General features: G+C 47.2%; 1 protein-coding gene across 3 annotated transcripts in view; it reads right to left on the bottom strand.

Annotated features, from left to right (window-relative positions):
• The window catches only part of CAMK1D (calcium/calmodulin dependent protein kinase ID), a 454,947-nt gene that overhangs the window by 12,846 nt on the left and 421,534 nt on the right, over positions 1-20,567 (bottom strand). For all 3 annotated transcript variants that reach the window (XM_045857651.1, XM_045857649.1, XM_045857650.1), the window contains 2 exons: positions 4,273-4,385; positions 2,929-3,007 (listed from right to left, as the gene is read on the bottom strand). In XM_045857651.1, the coding sequence (XP_045713607.1) occupies positions 2,929-3,007; positions 4,273-4,385 (192 nt within the window). The remainder of the gene's footprint in view (positions 1-2,928; positions 3,008-4,272; positions 4,386-20,567) is intronic.

The following is a 20,567-nucleotide window of genomic DNA, read 5'->3' as shown; positions in this document are numbered from 1 at the left end:
TTCACGTAAAGGCAACAGGTATATCATACAGGCAGGCATGAGGGGCATTTCAATGATGCCTGAGTCAGATGCATTCTTGTTTTAAAAATCATGTTCCAATGTTTGATTTTTTGGAAATTTTGAAACAAATAGTAAAAATTATAAAACACTGGGGGGAAACACCTCTGAAGAAGGCATCTGTTTCAGCTCACATGCTAACACATCCTACTGTGACCCACAGGCTGGTGACTCAGGCCTTCCTCTCTTGCTCGCCCTTTTCCCAGAGCTCCAGACTCATTCAGCAAAGCACATGCCAGCGATCCCCATCTGGAGGACCCCACACCTTCCTCATTCTCTTTCACGCAAGCCTGCTGGCTCTCCTAGCACAATCCTCCGCCCAGCCCCCTACATTGGAAACCCTCCCTGTGCTTCACCCTGCCCTCCAGCGCTCTGTCTAAGACCTATCGTTTCCCCGCCGTGGGGGTGTCTCTTGTGGTCTTTGCCATTCCTGTGCCATTGGGCAGGCCACCTGCACGCTTCTCTGGGCCAGCCTTCCCTCTGCCTCCCGTCTGCACCTTTCTGCCACGCTCCCATGCCCCATCTCCACAAGTCCTCTATCGGGCAGCCAGGATGAGCTTTCTGAAATGCAAATCTGATCACCCTGCTTAAGATCTGCCAGGGAAACCCACTGTCCAAAGAGAAAAATACAAATTCCTTAGTACAACACTAAAATAATGGCAACTCATATAGACTGGAGATTTATTAGGCACTAGGTACTCTTCTTTTTTGTATGTATTATCTCATTTAATCTCTAGAAAAGCCCTGTAGGATATCTACTGCTGTTATTCATGATCTCAGTTCTATAGGGGAGGTCCAAAGTGTTAAGAAGCCTGCCCCCCACTCAGTAATAGTGGTGAAGCCAGGACTGGAACTCAAGCAGGCTACACAGGGCTCACGCCAGAACCCGAGTTGTGCTTCCTTCCTAGTCTCATCTCCTGTGTCGCTCCTTTGTCGCTCTTGCTGGCAGGAGGGATGGATGTGCCGTGGAAGCCCCACATGTGAGCCAGGTCGCTCGCCTGGGCTGGAAGCCCCGCCCTGTCCTGCTGACCTGGTGAAACAGTTCACACAGCACCAGGCTCAGAACCTCTGTGAATTCCTCCTTGATTCTGCTGAGCCCACCTGTCCCTCTGCCAGGCTTCTCCGTAAAAAGACCTCTCCTTTCTTCGGTTTTTCAAAATGGCTGGTGAAGGAGAAACTGGATTTTACCGGCCTCCTCCCTGCCTTCCACAAAGTGAGGCTGGATTAGTGAACAAATGTTTGAAAGCAAATCATCTCCCTTCTTTTGAGGTGATGGTCTTCCTTATTAGATAATCCCTAAAGTCCCATACATATAAGATAAATGCGTGCTGGGGATGTAATGTGCGACATGGTGACCATGGTTAACAGCACCATGTGCTGTGTTCTAAAGGTTCTCATTGCAAGGGAAGAACAATGTTTGTAACCATATAAGGCGATGGATGTTAACTTGAGTTACCGTGGTGATCATGTCACAATAAATACCTATGTCAAGGCATTCCCCTGTACACGTTAAACTTACACAGTGCTGTATGTTAATTATATCTCAATAAAACCAGGGGAAAGGTCCTACAGCTTTAAGCCTATTGTTTACAAAGTAAGAAAACTTTACTCTCTTTGTGGTCACCTACTTTGACCTATTGTCCAGAAAATAAAAAAATAAAATCAAGATGGTATATAATCAAACTGCTTCCTCATTCAGAAAAGTATTTATTTCCCCCTCCAGCCCATTCCTTCCTTCCCCTTCAGGCCGCCTATCTGCCTGCCGACAAAGAGCATTCATTTTGGAATCCCACAGTTCTGGCTTTGCCACTGTCTACTTGTACTGTCTTGGTTCAGTCACTTTACCTTTCGAAATCCCTTTGCTTATACCACCGACATGGAGATAAAGCCTACCTTACAGGATTATTAGAAAGAAACAAAATGAGATGCTATTTTAATGTAATTAGTACAGTGCCTGGAACATAACAGGTGCCCCCTAAATGAGATGCTGTGGAGCCAGGTCATGGCACTGTCCTGAGCTGGTCCTCTCTGGCGGGCTACCCGGCACCCAAGGCCCTGGAGGACAGGCTACGGCAGGTGATGGGATAAACAAGGGGATGGGTTTCTAGCGTGTTTCCTGGGCAGAATTTATTTTCATCATGTGGCATATGTTACTACCCCAGGTCTTTGTTCCAAAATAGATGCACGTGGTACTTTAGAAATAATGCCGCATGGAAGCATTTACTATAAGCCAGACGTTGTGCAAACCCTTTATGTGCACAGAATGCCTCTCGACTATTGATTTTGTCACCCCTGTAATGTAGGTATCAGTGTTCTCAACTGAAAGGTGAGCAAATGGGGCTCTGAGAAGCATAAACCCAAAGTCCCAGCTAGTGGACAGTGAAGGTGAGATCAAATCTAGCAAGTGGCACAAAACAAGGTGGCCTCAAGGGCACTGCTGAAAATGTGCACAGAATGCCACAAACTGTCAACTAGTCCCCCTGGAGCTGGAGACACACTAACATGAAATGCATCTGAAAATGAAAAAATATATAACAGTTCATTTAGCTACTAAGTAATAAACGCAAGGAATAAAACTCCCAGCCTAATGCTTCAGTGGGCAATTACTTTCAATAAAAATAATCCCCCCAAAAGTCATGTAAAGTGAAAAAGTTACAGCCAGCTTTTGCATGCGTAACTTGTCATTAGTCCATTTAGCAGAGTGAGCTTGAGGGAACAAAGGATTCCAGGTGTTGGCGTGGGGACAGGATTAAGGCCACTGGCCAGAGTGAAATGCAGCCATTGCTGTGGCTTTCACAGTGAGTGGCAGCCAACAGGAGGTCTACCCTGGGACGGTGGTGGATACACGGTCTTTCGTGGGTGCTTTCTTACCACGGGTGCCGAGCTGCCTGCTCACATGTGTATCTTTTATTTGGATCTTTCTCCATCAGGTTCCGAATGAAGTCTTTTGCTGTTCAGAAAGAGCACAAAAGAAGGAATCGGTCTGTGTTTGAGATGGATACCAGTGGGCTCTGAGTGTTGTGTGTAGCACAAAAACTATGGGACTGGCCCTCCACAGACGTGACGGTACCTTGGACATGGTACCAACATTTGGGGAAAAGGGAAGCCAAGGTTTAGAACTCCAAATGGGGACCTGCCAAAGAAAAGGCAGCCATGCCAGGCCTGGGACCCTGCCTTCCCAATTCAGAAGTTCCTTTCCTCTGGCAGCTGGTGGCACTTCCAGTTCCGAGATGAAACATCTTGGTCACCAGGAGCCTTTCATTCTGCTCACTGCTGCCACAGGGAGCTGTTTTGCTGAAGTCCTCTCTGTGTTTTAGATGCCATGGAGCCAACAAAACCTCTGGGGCATCTGCTCCCCCGGCCAGGTCTTGGACTGGTGATGCCGTGACATGTACCCATATGCAAAGTGGAGAGGGTCTGGAGGCCCAGGATGGGGTGCGACCCCACAGCAGGACATGGGGAACACGTCAGACCAGGTCACAGAATCAGGAGATGATACCGTGGACCAGGCCAGAAATCTGCAGGCTCACAGGGTTGGGCAGCTCACTGCCCACAGGCCTGGGCTTCTAGAGAAAGCCATGCCCTTCCCATGTCAGAAGTAAAATATTACCCACATGGCTCTTTCCTGCAAGCCTTGGAGAACTGATAGGAAGGAAGATCACTACTGTCCACTTCCTATCAGCCTGAGAAATCTCATCAGTTTACAGGGGCCTTGGTTTTGACCTTCGCCCCTGAGGAAGAAACAATGGACTTCCCTGGGAACATGGTGTGGCACAGTAGCTGAGATGCGGGCTCTGGAAGGGGGCTTGGGTGTGAGACCCAGCACTGCCACTCACTACCTGTGTGACTTGGGACAAGTTATTTCACCTTCTGGGCCTCAGCTTCCTCATCTGTCCAATGGGAATAATAGTAACACCATCGGATGGGTGGTCCTGAGGAGTGAGTGAGGCGGCACGCGTATACAGCTTACGGAGCTCGGCACATGGAGAGTACTCCTGGGGCCCCCAGGCCAGGGCGAGGCTAGGATTCGGTGATGGAGTGAGTCCCTGTCCCACGGCTTGATTTGGGCCCCTTGTTCCAAGTCTGACCTTCACTTTTTAAGTCAAGCCCAAGGGGAGAGCATCCTGAACCCCGCTCCCCCGTCCCAGGCCTGCCCGGGTCAGGTGGTCTGAATGTGACTCCCCTGGGCCGCGGGCCGGAGCCACACAGACTTACCGGAGTCTGAGATGTCATCCCAGTAGGGGGAGTCGAACTCGTATTCTGCCTTGAGGATCTGCTCAAAGAGCTTGGAGTCATTTTCATCATAGAAAGGAGGGTAGCCACAGAGCCTGGAAGAGAAGCCGAAGTAAGGGTCTGAAACACGGCAGCTCCAGGGTGCTGGTGAGACCGCCCGCTGGAAGGAAGGGCCCTTTTCATGCAGCAGAGACGCCCTGCACTGCACGCCGCAGAGACTGTCTCAGCAAAGGAGTCGCATGTTCTGCCAGCACAGAAGTTAATTTGTGATCTAATAAACAGCAAAAAGTCCACCTTAGCTCTTTGCACATTATTCAACGCAGAATCCCTTATACCCTGAAAACCTCCCAGACAGCCTTCCACGTATAAATGTCACTGATCGCATCGTGTGTAATGCTATCCCTCCACAGATGACGCGTCAGTGAAAAACCAACACAGTTCAAGTGTACCGTACATTTTAGGGCCCCTTCCAGGTCCGTTTTGTTTAACAAATCATCACAGGAAGACAAGGAAATTTTATCAGTGTGATAAAAATCACCCTAAATTGCATGTTGTCATCCTACCATGCCCAACCCAGGTATTTGAAAGGTTACAGTTTTGCCATTAATATGCAATAAGCACAAGCAGAAGTCGGAATAAATTAGAATGCTGTCACCCTTTTCCGCTGAACTCTTTCAAAGTTATTTTTAAATTGGACGTTGGGATGCTGCTGTAAGCAACATCTAGTTCTGGAGATATCAACAGTCATCTGACAAACATAACAGGAAGAGACATTTTTATTAAATACCCCAAATACAACTCATCCCATAAAGTCATGGTTTCTCACTCCACTTCCGCCATCGCCTCTGATGGGCCCTTCACCATTAACAGGCCCCTGACATGTTTTCTGAACCCAAATTTTCTCATCCAAACATAGAGAGGACAGACTAGAAAATTCCCGATATTCTTTCTGGTTTTAAGGCGCAGTGGTCCTCTGACTCCCTGTCCCAATTCGCTTGGCTGGTCAAGGCCCTGGGGAAGATCTAGCATGTGCTGGATGGAGGTCAGCGCGGGGCAGAAACGGGCCCAGCAGGGGTGGGACAGCGGGGCAGGGGCAGGATTGAGGCTGGGGCTGTAAGTAACAAACGGAGCAGAAAGCTGGGCTAGATTCTGGACAGCCAGGTGCAAAGTTGGAGAGCACAGAACTTGACCTTGACAAGCCAGAGGGTGGCAACCACAGTGGGAGTTCTGCCCCCACACAAGCCCCAAATCTTCCCACAGAGCCAAACTTCACTGAAAACACAGCTATAGCCTAGAGACCAGCTTAACAAGAACAAATTAACAGCAATCAACAGACTCCAGGCCTGTAAGGGATGAGGCTGCAGGCAAATGAGAAATTTAATAAAGGTTTAAAACAGCCTTGGTACAGTCATTCTTCAGCCACACAAGGCTGCGCTGGGGACTGGATGATGACATTTTTAAAGGCTATAAGGCCTCGGGCTGATAGGATTCTAATGCGTCTGTCCCCACAAGGTTGATTTAGGGTCCAAGTGCCTGGAAAATTTCATTTTTAAGGATTTGCTGCTCTTGGTGAAATGAGTTAAGAGCCAGTGCTTCTGAAACCACTAAGCACATATTTCACTGCGCAGGAAACCATGGAGCCCGGAGATGGATATGTAAATGTTTCCCACAATGAGGACCTGGACTAAAAGAAATGTGCATATTAGGAAAAGCAGACAGAGCAAAATGTTAGTGTGTCTTGGAAAATAACTGAATTTTAGTCTATTAACAATGGAGTATGTTTTACTTTACAGTTTGGATTTCTTTCCAAGCAAAAAGAATCTTTAAGAAAATTCCAAGAAAGACATGCTCTTCTTGTGCCAATTTTCTTAATGTATGTCCTAATTTCTTCTGGTTTTAGCTCTTTTCTTGGGGAGGGGGAGTAATAGAATACTGTGTTTATGTGCCTGTATTGAGGATGGAAGAAAAGGAAATAGATCTAGCCTAGAGACTAAGTAAATTTTAAAAAAAGAGGATTTCAAAATCAGGATTGTAAAAGAACAGAAGGGCAGACAGAGGTGGTAAAACCTTCCTCAGATCTCGGCGGACCACAGGCTCCCCGGCCGGGCCACTCTGGCTGCGGGTCAGTGCGGCAGGCGCAGACAGGAGAAGCGGCAGCTCTGCACTGCCTCCGTGCACCGGCAACTGACGTCCACGGCCCTGGCCCTGCCCGTCTGCACGTGTAACCTCTGGGGGATTATTTTACATATCAAGCCACTTAAATAATCTACAAATTATCTCACCATCGGTACTCAAAGCAAATAAAGCCATTCCCAGTTGTTCTAGCCTAAGAGTATGGTTCAGAATAACATCGAACCCTGTTAGCCCCAGGACCAACAGCCATGCCCAACACGGGCCACACGCCTTCACAGGGCTCATCCATCAACTCCATCCTACGGTTCTAACTGTGCTTGGAGCTCTGGTACCAGAGGCAGATGCAGGGCGGCCAGGAGAGAGCTCATATTGGAGCGGTGGTAGGCAAAGAGGTATCATCCCACCCGTGTAAAAATGGGTATCACCAAAATAAAAAAAGATTAGTGTTGGTGAAGATATGGAAAGAAGGGAACCCTTACGCACTGCTGGTGGGAAGGAAAAATGGTGCAGCTGCAATGGAAAACACTATGGAGGTTCCTCAGAAAATTAAAAATAGCATATATGGTCCAGCAATCCCACTTCTGGGTATATGTCCAAAGGAAGTGAAGTCCGTACCTCGAAGACACACAGAAACACACACACTGTGTCTTTCTCTCTGTCTCTGTCTCCCTCCCTCCCTTGTGCTCACTGCAGCATTACTCACAGCCAAGAAATGGAAATAATTTAAGTGACCACTGACAGATAAATAGATAAAAATAGACAGATAAATAGATATGTATGCACATATCACAATTATTTATACACACACACACACATATATAGTAATATTATCCATCCTTATAAAAGGAGATCCTGCCATTTGCAACAACATGGAAGAATCTGGAGGACATTACACTAAGTGAAACATGCCAGACACAGGAAGAAAAACTGCATGGTCTCACTTACATGGAGAACCTAAAAAAGTCAAATACACAGAATCAGAGAGCTAAACAGTGGTTACCAGGGGTCAAAGGGCACTAAGCTGCAGTTGTGTAAAATGAGTAAGTCTAGAGATCTGATGGGTAGCATGAGGAGGAACTACAGTCACTAATGCTGTATTGTATCCTGGAAATTTGCTAAGAGAGTAGATTTCAGAATACAAAATAAATAGTACAGAATAGAAAAATAGTAACAGTGGAAGAAGAAAATATGATAATGAGCTTGACTATAACTAATCATTGCACTTGTATATATGCACATCGAATCATCACATACACTTTAAATATATACAATGTTTATTAAGCAAAAAAGTAGTAAAAAAAGTACCAGCCATGTTTAATATCAGGATGATATTAAACTTAAAAAAAGTACTTTAAGTTTTGAGTCCTCACCTGAGGATATGTTTATTGATCTTAGAAGAGAAGGGGGAGAGAGAGAAAAACACTGATCAGCTGCTTCCCATAGGTACCCTGACTGGGGATTGAACCCAGAGTCTAGGCATGCGCCCTGACCAGGGGTTGAACCTGCAACCTTTTATTATTTGGGATGATGCACCAACCCACTGAGCCACCTGGCCAGGGCAGGGAGTATAACTTTTTAAAAAAATTTGATTGTGGTAAGAAGACTTAACATGAGATTTCCCCTCTTAACAAGTTTTTCAGTGTGCAATACAGCATTGCTGATTGCAGGCATGGTGTTGTAGAGCGCGTGTCTAGATATTATTCTCCTGAAACTTCACACTCATTGATTATTCCTCATTTCCTCTCCCCCCCACTCCTGGCAGCCACCATTCAACTCTTTGATTCTGTGAGTTTGACTATTTTAGATACCTCATTAAAGTGGAATCATGTAGTATTTTTCTTTGTGTAACTGACTTCACTTAGCATAATATCCTCAAGCTGTGTCCATATCGTCACACATTTCAGGATCCCTTCTTTAACAAAAGCAAATAATACTCTATTTCGTGTGTGTACCACATTTTCCTTATCCATTCATCCGTCGACAGACACTGAGGTTGCTTCTGCACCTTAGGTATTATGAGTAACACTATAATAAACTTGGGAGTGCTAGTATCTTTCTGAGATACTGATTTCAGTTCTTTTGGAAATACACCCAGACATGGGTTTGAAAGATCATACGGTAGTTCTATTTTTAATTTTTGGAGACATGTCCACACTGTTTTCCCTAGTGGCTGCACCAGTTCTCATTCCCATGAACAGGGTGCAAGGGCTCCTGTTTCTCCACATCCTCGCCAGCACTCTTTGTCTTTTGTCCTTTTTATCTCTCCAAGGAAGATATACAGATGGCCAACAGGTATATGAAAAAAAGCTCAACATCACTAATCATCAGGGAAATGCAAATCAAAACCACAAGTAGATATCGCCGCACACCTGCCGGAACGGCTGTCATCGGGCAGTGACTTTGACGAAGCATTTCCACATGGATCTCACAGTACTCCATGGTCATTGTTTTCAATCAATCAGCATATCCAGACTTACTTAGTGTCCCATGTGTGCCTCATGCACAGCATTCATTTGTTCATCAAATATTTATTTCGCGTCTATATTTACCAGGTGCTGGGTTTGATATACAAGTATAATGAAGATATGATGATAAATAAAAAACAGTTCCTGCCTTCAAAAGCTCAGTCCAGTGGGAGAGAGAGATCCAAACAGATAACGGCAGAGGTAGTAACAATATAGACGTATGCAAAGGTTGTTATGAGTAGAGAGAGCATGGACATTGAACTGAAATAGTTTTGTGAAAGCTGAAAGTAGCAGATGTCTCTGCTTTGTCTCAGAGGATGAGTTTTATAGAACAGAGGGGGCCACAGGTGGGAGTGATTAACTGGGAATAAAGGCATGCATGGAGGCATAAAAGAGCACAGTTTATTTAAGAACAATTATCTAAGAGCATTAAGCTGCTGCTATAGTGTAAAAGATACATCATTGAGTAGCAGAGACAAGGCTGGTGAAATGGACAGGGGTGAGACCAGGGAGGCTGTGTTCCCCATACAAAGGCAGGCAGTTTATCCTCTGGGTATCAGGAAGGTGTAGATGGAAGAGGTACATGAGCAAATGGCTTTGCAGCTGAGGGGAGGGTAGATTTGAGGGACAAAGACAAGTGAGCAGCTGTACCAGGCAAAAGGACAGGTGGCTGCAGGTGATGGTGGCAAGACCCAGGGAACATTCCAAACATTCCAACATTTTTGAAAGATTCCAAAAGAAGTTCAGGGAGAGAGCACCAGAAGCCTCCGGAGTCTTCTAATGCGGGACGTGAAGGCCAGGTAAACACCAGGTATACGGGGAGGACGACTGGAGCCGCCATCGTCCGCGGTGGAGAACACAGGGGGAAGAGTGGGCCCAGGGCTGGCCCCAACATGTATGTCACCAAGTACCTGGGAGTTCCAACTTCTCCTTTCACTGGCCCTGCTCAGGGAAGCAGCTCTGAGCAGTAGTGTGTGGGGACCCAGGAGACAGTCTGACATCAGCAGTAATCAGCTCTAGTAGCCACACTGGGGCTTGCCTTGGCTTGGGTAGAAGACTAAGACAAGCTGGGAAGAGTGGGAGCTGATGGCACAGACATGGAGAGAAGCAGAGGTGGCAGGAGGGAAAGAGCAGCTTAGGGGTGAGGCCGTGAGAAGGGCTGGTGCCTGGGGCTGTAACAGTGTCAGGGACTTCTGCTCAGTCCACACAAAGCTGTGCAACAAATCCCTTTTCCTTAAGGTAATTGGAAAGAATCTGTTCCTTGCAACTCAAAGAGCCAACATCCCACGGAGGCTAAGATGATCAATTCCATTCGGGCTGTGGTGAGCTAGACCAGGTGCGTGTGAAGGCAGCCAGCAGGCAGTGAGGACAAGAGCCTGAAGCCAGGACTTGTTCTGGCCTAGGGATGCTGAGTTGAAGCCATCAGCATTCGCATCAAGGCTGGGAAAGTGGATAAGATCACAGCAAGAATGTATAGACACCGGAGATGCAGACTGATCTTCCACAGGCATAATCTGGCCCACAGATGTGTTCTGTGTGGCCAGCAGCGACTGAAAATGAATGTGACTTTGAATGTCCATAGACAGTGTTGATCCAGCCAGTTCTCTGCAGTCTCCACTACTCCCTATTACTCAGGCCCAGCTAGATGCATTTATAGCACCTACCTCCTGGCCCTCCATACTCTAAGCTGGTGACATCGAGTCAAGGGCCACAAATGGCAGTCTGGAGAAGGCAACTTTTAAGGTGAGGTGGAGCTACAGCATTGTGTTAGGTGCTGCTGGCTGCAAGAGCTGCATAGGAAGTGAGCCCTGCTGGCCTCGATGCCCAGGGTGTGTGTGGGGGGCGGGGGGGGGGGCGGCGCGGGTGGTGATTTCCTCCATGGCAGCTGCTGCAGGAATTCAGGGGAGAGTGCGAAGCCTCTCGTGAGTGGTTGGGGGAGGCTCCCAGGAGGAGGCAGGACCTGTGCTATGACTATGATTCAAGCCTGGTGCTCATCAGTCACCTGGGAAATGGGTAAAACCTTAAGATGCCCCACATCCTCCCCAAACTGAGCACATCCAAATCTCTAAGGGCAGAGCCCAAGTATCTTTACTTTTGTTCTTTAAAAAAATTTACACAGGAATTAATGCTCATGGTTAAAAAGTTCAAATACAGAAGAGTAGAAGAATATAGGGAAAATTTCCTTCCTGACCCACATTCCCACTCCTGCTATTAATTTCCTGTGAATGCTTTTCAGAAACTTTATTGGCATATAAAGCATGGATGTATGTGTATGGGGTATGAAACTTCAAATTACCTGGAAGTTTAGCTTCAACTAGATGGCTGTATATGAGCAGCTAGTTTTTTTCTTTGCATGTTCCAGAAAGACCCCAGCCTGAACAAAAATGACCCCACTTCAAGGGTCATGTGCTTGATTTTTTTGTTTTTAGGTTTCCACCGAGTATCAGCTGCCTGCCCTTTCCTGCTTTCCGACCCAGAAGAGAGCACAGGCCTGCTGCAGCCTCCCCGGCTCTCCTGGGCTACAGCTGCCTTCCCCAAGCAGACCCTTGGGGTCCCCACTGAAGACAGAGGACAAAAAGAAAACATCTATCAGGCCGTCCTCTGGCTGTGCCCAACACTGAGCCGGCATGGCTGTGTCCCAGGCACTGAATGAGACCATCAGAGTTCTACTCTCGTGGTGCTGCCATTCTGCTTGGGGAGAGGGACAACACTCAACAAGAAACTTCAAAATAAACAAGAAGTATAGAAACAGACAGGAGAGATAACGTGGAGCTGGTCTCGGGAAGCCACTGCATTTCATCCTCACCGGACAGCATCCCTGTCCACACACTGTTCCCTGTGCCTAGAGTACTCCCAAAGCTCCGCCTGGGTGGCCCTCATTCCGCGATGCCTTTCCTGGCCCCTACCCTGGCTGGGCAGGCACTCCTCCTCTGTGCTGCCCAGGCACCACCACTATGGCACCCACGTTGGCTGATATCTGCAACCATCATCTCCTCTGTTAGGCTCTGAGCTCCCTGAAGGAGGCGACAGTGTCCCATTCAGTCCTGCCGTCCTGGGACTCAGCCCGGGGCACACTCAGCAACAGTGAGTCAGTTGGCTCCTGCTTCAGTGCTTCAGGACTGCCACACGACCTGCCCAGGCCCTCCCTGAAAATTTCCCTCTGGTTACACTATACCTCAATCCCATTTCTTCCTTGGGTCCTCTTACAAAATGTGACAAAGCCCTGACCAGTGCAGCTCAGTTGGCTGGGCATCGTCCCACAAAGCAAAATGTTGCTGGTTCGACTCCCGGTCATAGCACATGCCTGGGTTGTGGGTTTGTCTATAGTTGGGGTGCATGCGAGAGGCAACCAGTCGATGTTTCTCTCTTACATCAGTGTTTCTCTCCCTCCCCTTCCCTCTCTCTAAAAATAAATAAAATAGTTTTTAAATGCAAAAAAGGATTATTTCATGGTTATTACATTTATTTTCCCACCTTGATTCTGAGTTCCTGGAGGAAAAAGACTATGTCACACACTGTATTTCTTCTGTATTTTTCATTAGCACTCAACAGTTTTCCATAAATGTTTGTTGATTCACTATTATCTTATTAATATTAAATAGCTACTTGAGACAGCTATGCACACGTGTGTACATGCACACCCAACAGTGCATACTAAAGTTGACTTAAGAAGTCAGGTATTTACGCTGAAGAAAATAATTCAGCTAAACTCTCCCAGGTGTTACAGTTTTTTGCAGTGAAGCTTCCTAATTGCCAACAGCATTGCCTGTAAGTGGCATTCTTCAAATCAAACAAGAACATGTCTTCTCTGCACTCACACCTGTGCGGTGCCCTGATGGGTTCCTCCAGGGACCCCCCACCCCTGGATCCCTCCAGCCAGCAGATGCCCATGTGATGACACACCTCACATGGCACCCCCATCCTCCCTTGAGCCTTCAGACCAGAAGCTGAAAAGTATATTTGAAGAAGGACTTTGCATAGCAGCGGGGTGAGCACAGAATTTTATCCTGGGGTCCAGAAGTGCTCATCTGGTCCAACCCCTCACGTGAGAAACTGGGAAATGAGTCCCAGAGAGAGAAAGAGATGGCCTCAGCATGACGGCTAAGCGAATCTGGGCATCTACTTGCCCAGAGCTCTCGCTGAGAGAACCGACGCCACTTCGATCCAATTCTACAGATTTTTAGTGAGCACAGATGTCAGGCCAAACGCTGGTCCCATAGCAGTGCAGACAGTCCCTGTTCTTGCTCTGCAGCGTCCAGCAAGACTTGAACAGGACAAGTGGAACACTGACTACTCTACAAAAACTAACTACGCTGTGCGTGTCCCATAAAAGTTAATGACAAGAGCCACCATCTGTTGAGCATTTACTGTGTTCCAGGCACGGGGCTACACAACTTACACATATTGTCTCACTGAATGCGTGCTTATGAGGTAAACATTTCAATCTCCCATTTCCAGATGAGGAGATGCATGAGAGATTAGGCAACTTGCTCCTATCTAAGGGGTGGGACAAAATTTTAACTTTCCTCATCCAACTCCAGAGCCAAGTCACATTATTAACCTTTGAGCTCTGCAGCCAGATATGTCACAGCAATGATGGGGCCACTCCACCCACACTCTTCTCCTGAACCTGCCTCTGCAGTCAGGAGGTCATGTTTTCGTATATGATCTGGAAACGGAGCCAGAAACAAGGATAGGAAGAGCTGCTGAAGAAATAAAGAACAGCTCCGACTCCTTGAAGTCAGAAGATCAACACCTAACTTCTACCCAGCCTGCCTTCTGGAAAGACATATGGGGGAGCATGGCAGGACCATCATGGCCCTGTCTGCCGGAGGGAGGGATGGAGAGACATGAACCCGGGCCCCATGCTGAACCACATTCCAATACGAGCGCGTCCGTCCAGGAGCCTTGGTTCAGCACGCAGCTCCCCCGCAGAGCTGCAAGGGGATGTAAAGGACAGAAGATCTCAATCTTGTGGGCCTCTGTGGGAATGGGCAGAAGCTCCGGCACCCCCCACTGACCCAGTGTAATTGGGTAATCAAGTCATTTATGTAAGCAAATTTTCTCAATAGCTGTGATGTGCTTCTTAAGTGCCAAAACTTATTTTAACTATTTTATATGATAACGATTTGAATGCCACAGTTCACAATGACAATTGAATAATCGTCAAAAGTGGCAACCCAGAATTTGCAGTTTTAATCTAATTGGGTGGAAGGGCTCTGGAGAAGACAGTGATTTTTCAGGGAAAGGTCTGTTCTCTGAGGGCCGACACCAACTTGGCTTTCAGGGAGGTTTCACGGTGTGGTCTCTTCAGCCAGGGCTGTGGACAGACAAAGATTCAAGTCCTAGATCCAACAACCACCAGCTGAATGACCCTGGGGAAGCTATATAGCCAGTCTTAGTCTGCTTCTTTTCTGAAATAAGGAAAAGGATGCCCACCTTATACAGAGAGATTATAATATGTATAACACATGCTGTCTAATAATGCATATTGTATATAAAACATGTGCATAGGTAGATGGGTGGAAAGATAGGTAAAGAATAGACATAACAAATGAAAGTGCCTGTCGCTCAGCAATCACTAAATGCCAGCTCCCTCACCCTTAGCCAGGCCACCAACTGCATCTAATCCTTTTCAGCATCCTTCAGCCAAAATACCCTGACACGGGATACTGCTTCCCACCAGTAAGAACAAAATGGGGGGAGAGATGGGTAGATGAGCCCTGAGGACTCGGTCCAATCTCCTATATGCTAAACGGGAGAACGAGGCTACATCACTTTCAAATTGTGTGCCAAGTCTCAGACTTACCTATTACTGAGCATACATCCTGACCTACACTTCTAACATGTTACCCAAGGGAGAAAGAGCAATGCTGCCTCTGGCCCTTTTTTTCTGTGCACTGTGTTATGAATGTGAGGACAGAGTGTACCAGAGATCTGCATTTAAGCTTTGATTTTTGTGTACCAATGTGTCCAAGCATTGAGCCTAGAAGCCCTCAGTTCTAGGAATAGCTCAAGATTTCCTGAGAACATTTAGTCAAAGGCATATTTGTGACAAAGAAGTGATTTTTATGCAATTAGACCAGGGTACCATGAAAAGGACTGAAACAACAAACCTCTCTGTACACTGTAAACTAGATAAACCACACAATGGCCAGACCAGGACCAGAGCCTCTGAGAACCATTTACGAGATCAGTCAGGCCCGGGCGTTCCTCCTTCAGGAACCAGAGTCTGGTCCGTGCACTGTGGCTCTGGTCCTGTGTTTCGTTCGGAAGCACCGTTTGTCCTTCCTTCCTGACACTCGGTAGGTAGCCAACTGTTTATTTAATGAATGTCCGGGGCCTGTGCTAAGAATCTGGGTTTTATTCCTCTTACTCTGGATTATTTTTAAAAAATAATATAGTAAACCAAAGCCTTTAAAGCTGATAAGTCTCTTGTGCTTAGTTGCAAGTTCGACTTATTGAGCAAAACAGGTTTCAGATTTATAGACCAGAATGACCAATGTGACCTGAGTGATTACAAAAGTGTCAGCTGGTCACATCAGCAACCGTGTGTTCGACTAGGTGCATGCCACAGCTGTCTCCTCGCAAACTGCGAAGCAATCAGGGAGTGGTTCCCTGAGGAAAACCACGCAGGAAGACGTCAGCTAAGTGCTGTTGGTGAACATGCAATGACTAAGTGCCCCGTGTCAGCCCCTGAGATGTGGACAATATCTTCAAAGCTGAGAACGAGTAAGCAAATCAAGAAAAGATCTAGAAGAGAAAGGAAAGGAATATTGGAGGAGGAAAAGGAAACACATTCCTCAGAAAGTTTATACACAACTGGAGTGGGGAGCTTGGGAGCTGGGGAGTGGAAGAAGACCAAACACTTCCCCAAGTGCAAGAAGTTAGCAGCATACCCACCTTGGGGTAAAACAGTGAAAACCAGATTCTCACACAGTACGGGGCTAGACTAGATAATACATCGTCCAAGTGAATAATGTTTTGGTTCTTGCATTAGCCAAACGGACAGCACCTCTGGGCAGTCTGGGGGGATGAGCGCAGAGGGGCCGTGCCTCCTGCCGCGGGAGAACCGTGTCTGAAGGGAGGTCACACAGGACCACTCTCAGCGAGGCTCACACTACCAGTGGCACAGAGGGCACAGCAGGGAGGAGGGGGAGGAGTGAGGAGAGCGTCCAACCACCGGGAATGTTGTGTTAGGAAAAACACAGCAGACTTTCAGCAGCTAAAATTAGTTCTCACGAGTGATGTATTTCATGCTGAAGCCCCAAGGGGCGCCGATATCCAGTCTGGACGTGATTAACATGAGCGCTAACTGATGATTCTGAACCGGGCAGACTTCCAATTTGACTTTTGCTTCTACACATTAGTTTCTTGGTTGGGCTCTTCCTCTCTCCCTCCCACCGCTCCCCCCCCCCCCACCCAAGCTTCCTTCCTTTCTTCTCTGTCTGCCGTGATCTGATTGATTGGTAAGCAGTTTGGAGTCTGTGCAGACTAACATGCATTTGGGAAATGCCTTGGTACCTCATCCTCTTGGCCTTGGCCTTTAATTGTACTTTTCACTTATGCCCTGGGTCCGTTCACTGTCTCACAATGTACTCCTGAGGACCAGAAGACAGACCTCTGGAGCATGGCCAGGAGATCGGAAGCCAGAAAGTGGTCTCTTGTGCCACCCAGCCTAGGCTCGTGGCCCACCGTGCCATCGGGCACTGAGCCACGTGCTTCTGGTCCGCCCTGGCTAAGTCTTCCCATCACCCCCATGAGTGTTTCCTGAATTGCTGGTGTGAAGCAGAACTCTACCCTTCCCACCTCCATATATGTGCCTCTTAGTCACAGCCCTAGCCCAGAATAAGTGGTTTGAATTCATGACTTTGCCACTATACCTTCCGGTGAGCTGGCCATTCACCTGTCTGTACACTGTTTGGGTCTTTTCACTCTCTATGTGCTACCTCCCTCCTGCCTCTGTGCTGCTGTGGTACATTCCAGATGATAAACACTTAAAAATAATAAGGCCTTTTTTGATCTTGCATTGGCTCAGTATGGCACTAGTAAATTAACAATCTGATAATTCAGAGAATTATATTTTTCCCATCACAAGGTTTTAGATATCAAGTGTTCAAAGCTAGGTTGTCTTTCAAGTCATATTTTTAAAATCATGTTTTAAATGGACTGGTATGTCTTTTCTCAAACATAGCACACACACCAGCTCCTCAGACAACTGAGTCTTGAATGATAAACCATCAACCTCCCTGCACAGCTTTGCAAGACAGTCCTTCAAGCTTCAGGTGGAGGCCACTCCTCATGCGCAGCCTTCCTCCAAGCCAGGCAGGGTTCACGGCTCTGCCCTGGGCGATCTCCCAGCCCCTCCCTCCTATCTCTCAGTGAGAACCAGCAAGGCTGGACTGTAACTTATCTATTTATTGCCTGTCACCTCCAGCAGACAGTAAGTGGCTCCAAGGCTGGGGAGGTAATGAATCCATCTCTGCTGCTTCATCATACTGCCTGACACACGTTAGGCTCAATAAATGTTAGTTAAGGGTGTGACTGTTACCCACCTGCCTTCCCTTCTCCAGGCTAAATATTCTGCAGCATTTAGCTGCTACATGAATGACAGTTTCCAGGAGACAATCCTGAGATGAACACAGGGGAGCAGAGGGGGTGAAATGTTTCTCTATCTAGCCTCAAGCCACACCATTCAGAGGATAAAAGTGATGTAGATGAGATATTTTCCTTGACGCTTCTCCCTCCAGGTGCCCTCTCCACCAAGGGTCTTTGCAAAGACAAAGTCACAGAAATTGGTGGATTCCACCTTCCCTGAAGTCACTGGCAGGAAGTTGCTCCTACTGTCATCTAAAATGCAGAATTTTTTGGATCTCAGTTGCACACTTGTAAAATTCCCTCCATCACCACTGTGCATACCTCTGCACCCTCTTTTTGAAACCAAAGAGTATTTTATGTTTGACTATTTTCCAAGGGGTTAGAGATGAACCAGCTGTGAACAGACACCTAGTAAAGTCTTTCTCTTGAAGCAGTGGAGAGGATCACAGGCCCACGAACAAAGCTGAAATCTAGTCAAGCAGTACTTGTGTCCGAGAATAAAGCTAAGGAAAGGCAGTCAGCCACCAACGGGGTCCACTCAGTACCGAGTGTGGAGGGGAAATTAGGCACCTTTCTGAATGCTGTCGGAAAGCAGCCACACTGAAGTGCAGTCAGTGAAATAAAGCCAGTAAACCTAGAATTATCACAATCCATCAATCAATGCCTGCTGAAATAAAAATGAGGAGGCTAGAATAAGGAAAGAGCAGGGCAGTGGCTGGTCGATAAGGCAGGAGGAAAGAGAGGGAGGTGTAAGAACTGATCAGCATGCGGCCCCTCCGACCCACCAGCAGGAATAGCCGGTCCCTTGACTGCAGTTCCTTTGGGTGAGAAGGGTGACGGGGTGCCCACCACAGGCTTCATGAAGATGGCCGAGGCCATCCAACGCCCCTGCGCTGGTTCCTTGTGCTTAAAGGAAACTTCTGGCTTTAATTTGCTCTCTCGCGGAGCATTTCCTACCAGGCAGAGAACATGCGAGGGCGATGACACACATCTCCAATTACCTTGTGGGACTCAAATCTCATTTTGATTTAGTGAATTGACACTCCGGTTTTTGTTTTTTTGTTTTTTTCCCCCAAGTTGCCTTTGATTCTGGCTGGTATGAGTCAATTCACAGGGAGTGACTGAGCAAAATGAATAAACTTCTAATTTAGCTTTTAAACTTCCAAAGCCAAAGTATGGACCACAGGCCCATGGTGGCTTGAAGGAGGCCATGTGTCCCATGTCACAAAGCTGTGAGTATAACAATATGATTACTGCCTGCTGGCAACGCCAGTTAATTATTCTTATCAGTGTTAACATGGCTCATATCGATGGTAGTAAGAACCACCACCACATCTGAGGCTTGGTTATTTCACGGGGCTCGGTAATCACCCACATTCTGTCCGACTGAAGCTGGGTTTGTGCTCTCCTCCTGGGACACGCTAGAAAGGTGGCTGTCAGTGTGGCAGAGCAACGCCAACTGCCCTGGTGAAGGTCATCCTTTGTGTCAGAAAATGGACATAGCATGAAAATTGGGCATCCTTAGTTCTGTTCTTAACAAAACTAGTTATTTTCTGTGTACCGGTCAATCAATATTTATGTGACCTAGTTCTAAAAAGTAGACAATATAGCCCTGACCAGTGTGTCTCAGTTAGTTGGGCATTGTCCTGAAGAGCAAAGAGTCCCTGGTTCGAATCCCAGTCAGGGCACACACCTAGGTTGTGGGTTCAGGGCATGTACAAGGGGCAACTGATCAATGTTTCTTACACTGATGTTTGTCTCCCTATCTTTTTCCCTCCCCTCCCCTCTAAAAATAGATAAGTAAATAAATATATACATATTTTTAAAAATTGAACAGGATAGGAAGCCAGTCAAAAAATAAAGGGATTACCATAATATTTTGCCTGAACTTTCTTCCAGCTGCAAAGGGTCAGAAGTCACAGTACAGATGAGTGCCCTCACTGTCCGTGGCAAGCGCACCCTAACCAGCTGGCCTGCCCTAATGCTGTAACAGCTGATCTCCTTCAGACCTCCCTTAGTTTCTGCATTGGTAAAAATTCCCTGCCTTTCTCCAGGGCATGTTGTATCCCTGAGCATAATTTAGGTAACCGATTGTTAAATTATCTCCTTAAAGTTGTGAGAAGGCAGGCAGTCCACATGCAATCACCAAATCAAATTTGGTCAACGAAATGCCAATTGCATTTTGAGTGGAGAAATTTCTTCCCTGGGAACTTGTTGTCTTGGCTGAACCCACCCCATCAGACTGGACACTGATGTGTTCATCAGGGTGTCTAGCACATTCCATGCTCAGTCCTTCCCAGCAGCTTAGGCTCTGCAGGCAAAGATGTTTTTGCAAGTCCTGATCCCCAAAGGGAGATTCCTGGCAGGATAAGGACCCATCAAATGTGCTTTAAAAAATGAGTAGCCTTCATAGGAAAAAATATTTCTCCTTCCAAATGATGGATAACATAGAAACGGAGATCAACAGAGAACCAATTTATCAAGTGTCTGCACCGGCAGAAGGAAGAATGTTTTCATGGCATGTGGAGAGGAGAAAACGTGGTGCCGTGACCTGTCGCAGCCACCTTTGCTACAACCTCATACATCAGCGTCACAAGTCTGTCGAGTGAAAATGCACTTCAAGCAACCTGCAGAGGCTAACCTCTCTTCCACTACAGGTAATATGAAGATCGAGGAGCCCTGTGGAGCCCTGCACAGATCCTCTTGGGACGCCTGGCTTCCCCTGGGTGCCGAGTGCTGGTCACGGCCTCCTCGGCAGCCTCGCCCATCATCTTCAGAGGAAGGATGGGAATGGGGAGACCAGGCACAGTGGGTCAGCGGGAAGTAGCAAGAGTCTGAGACTGATGTCCACAAGTTCTAACTCCTAACACTTGTTCAACCCAGAGCCAGCTTTGCGCCAGGAACACCAGCCCAGGCCATCAGGCTTTCACAGAGTACTTCCATCAGCCCTTGACCATGCCTCCGCATCCTGTTCCAGTGCCTGCATCTTTCCCCTGGTCAGAATGTTCTCTTCTCCCCTCTTTGCTTATGTGAGTTTCCTCCAACCTTCCAGACACTCCCCGGGATGGTGCCTCCTGCTTC

This window comes from Phyllostomus hastatus, unplaced genomic scaffold, assembly GCF_019186645.2.
Source record: "Phyllostomus hastatus isolate PE091 unplaced genomic scaffold, TTU_PhHast_1.1 phas_scaffold_1674, whole genome shotgun sequence".
Taxonomy (NCBI): Eukaryota; Metazoa; Chordata; class Mammalia; order Chiroptera; family Phyllostomidae; genus Phyllostomus; species Phyllostomus hastatus.
Note: the sequence above shows the minus strand (reverse complement) of the source record. Positions and strands in the feature narration are given on the sequence as shown.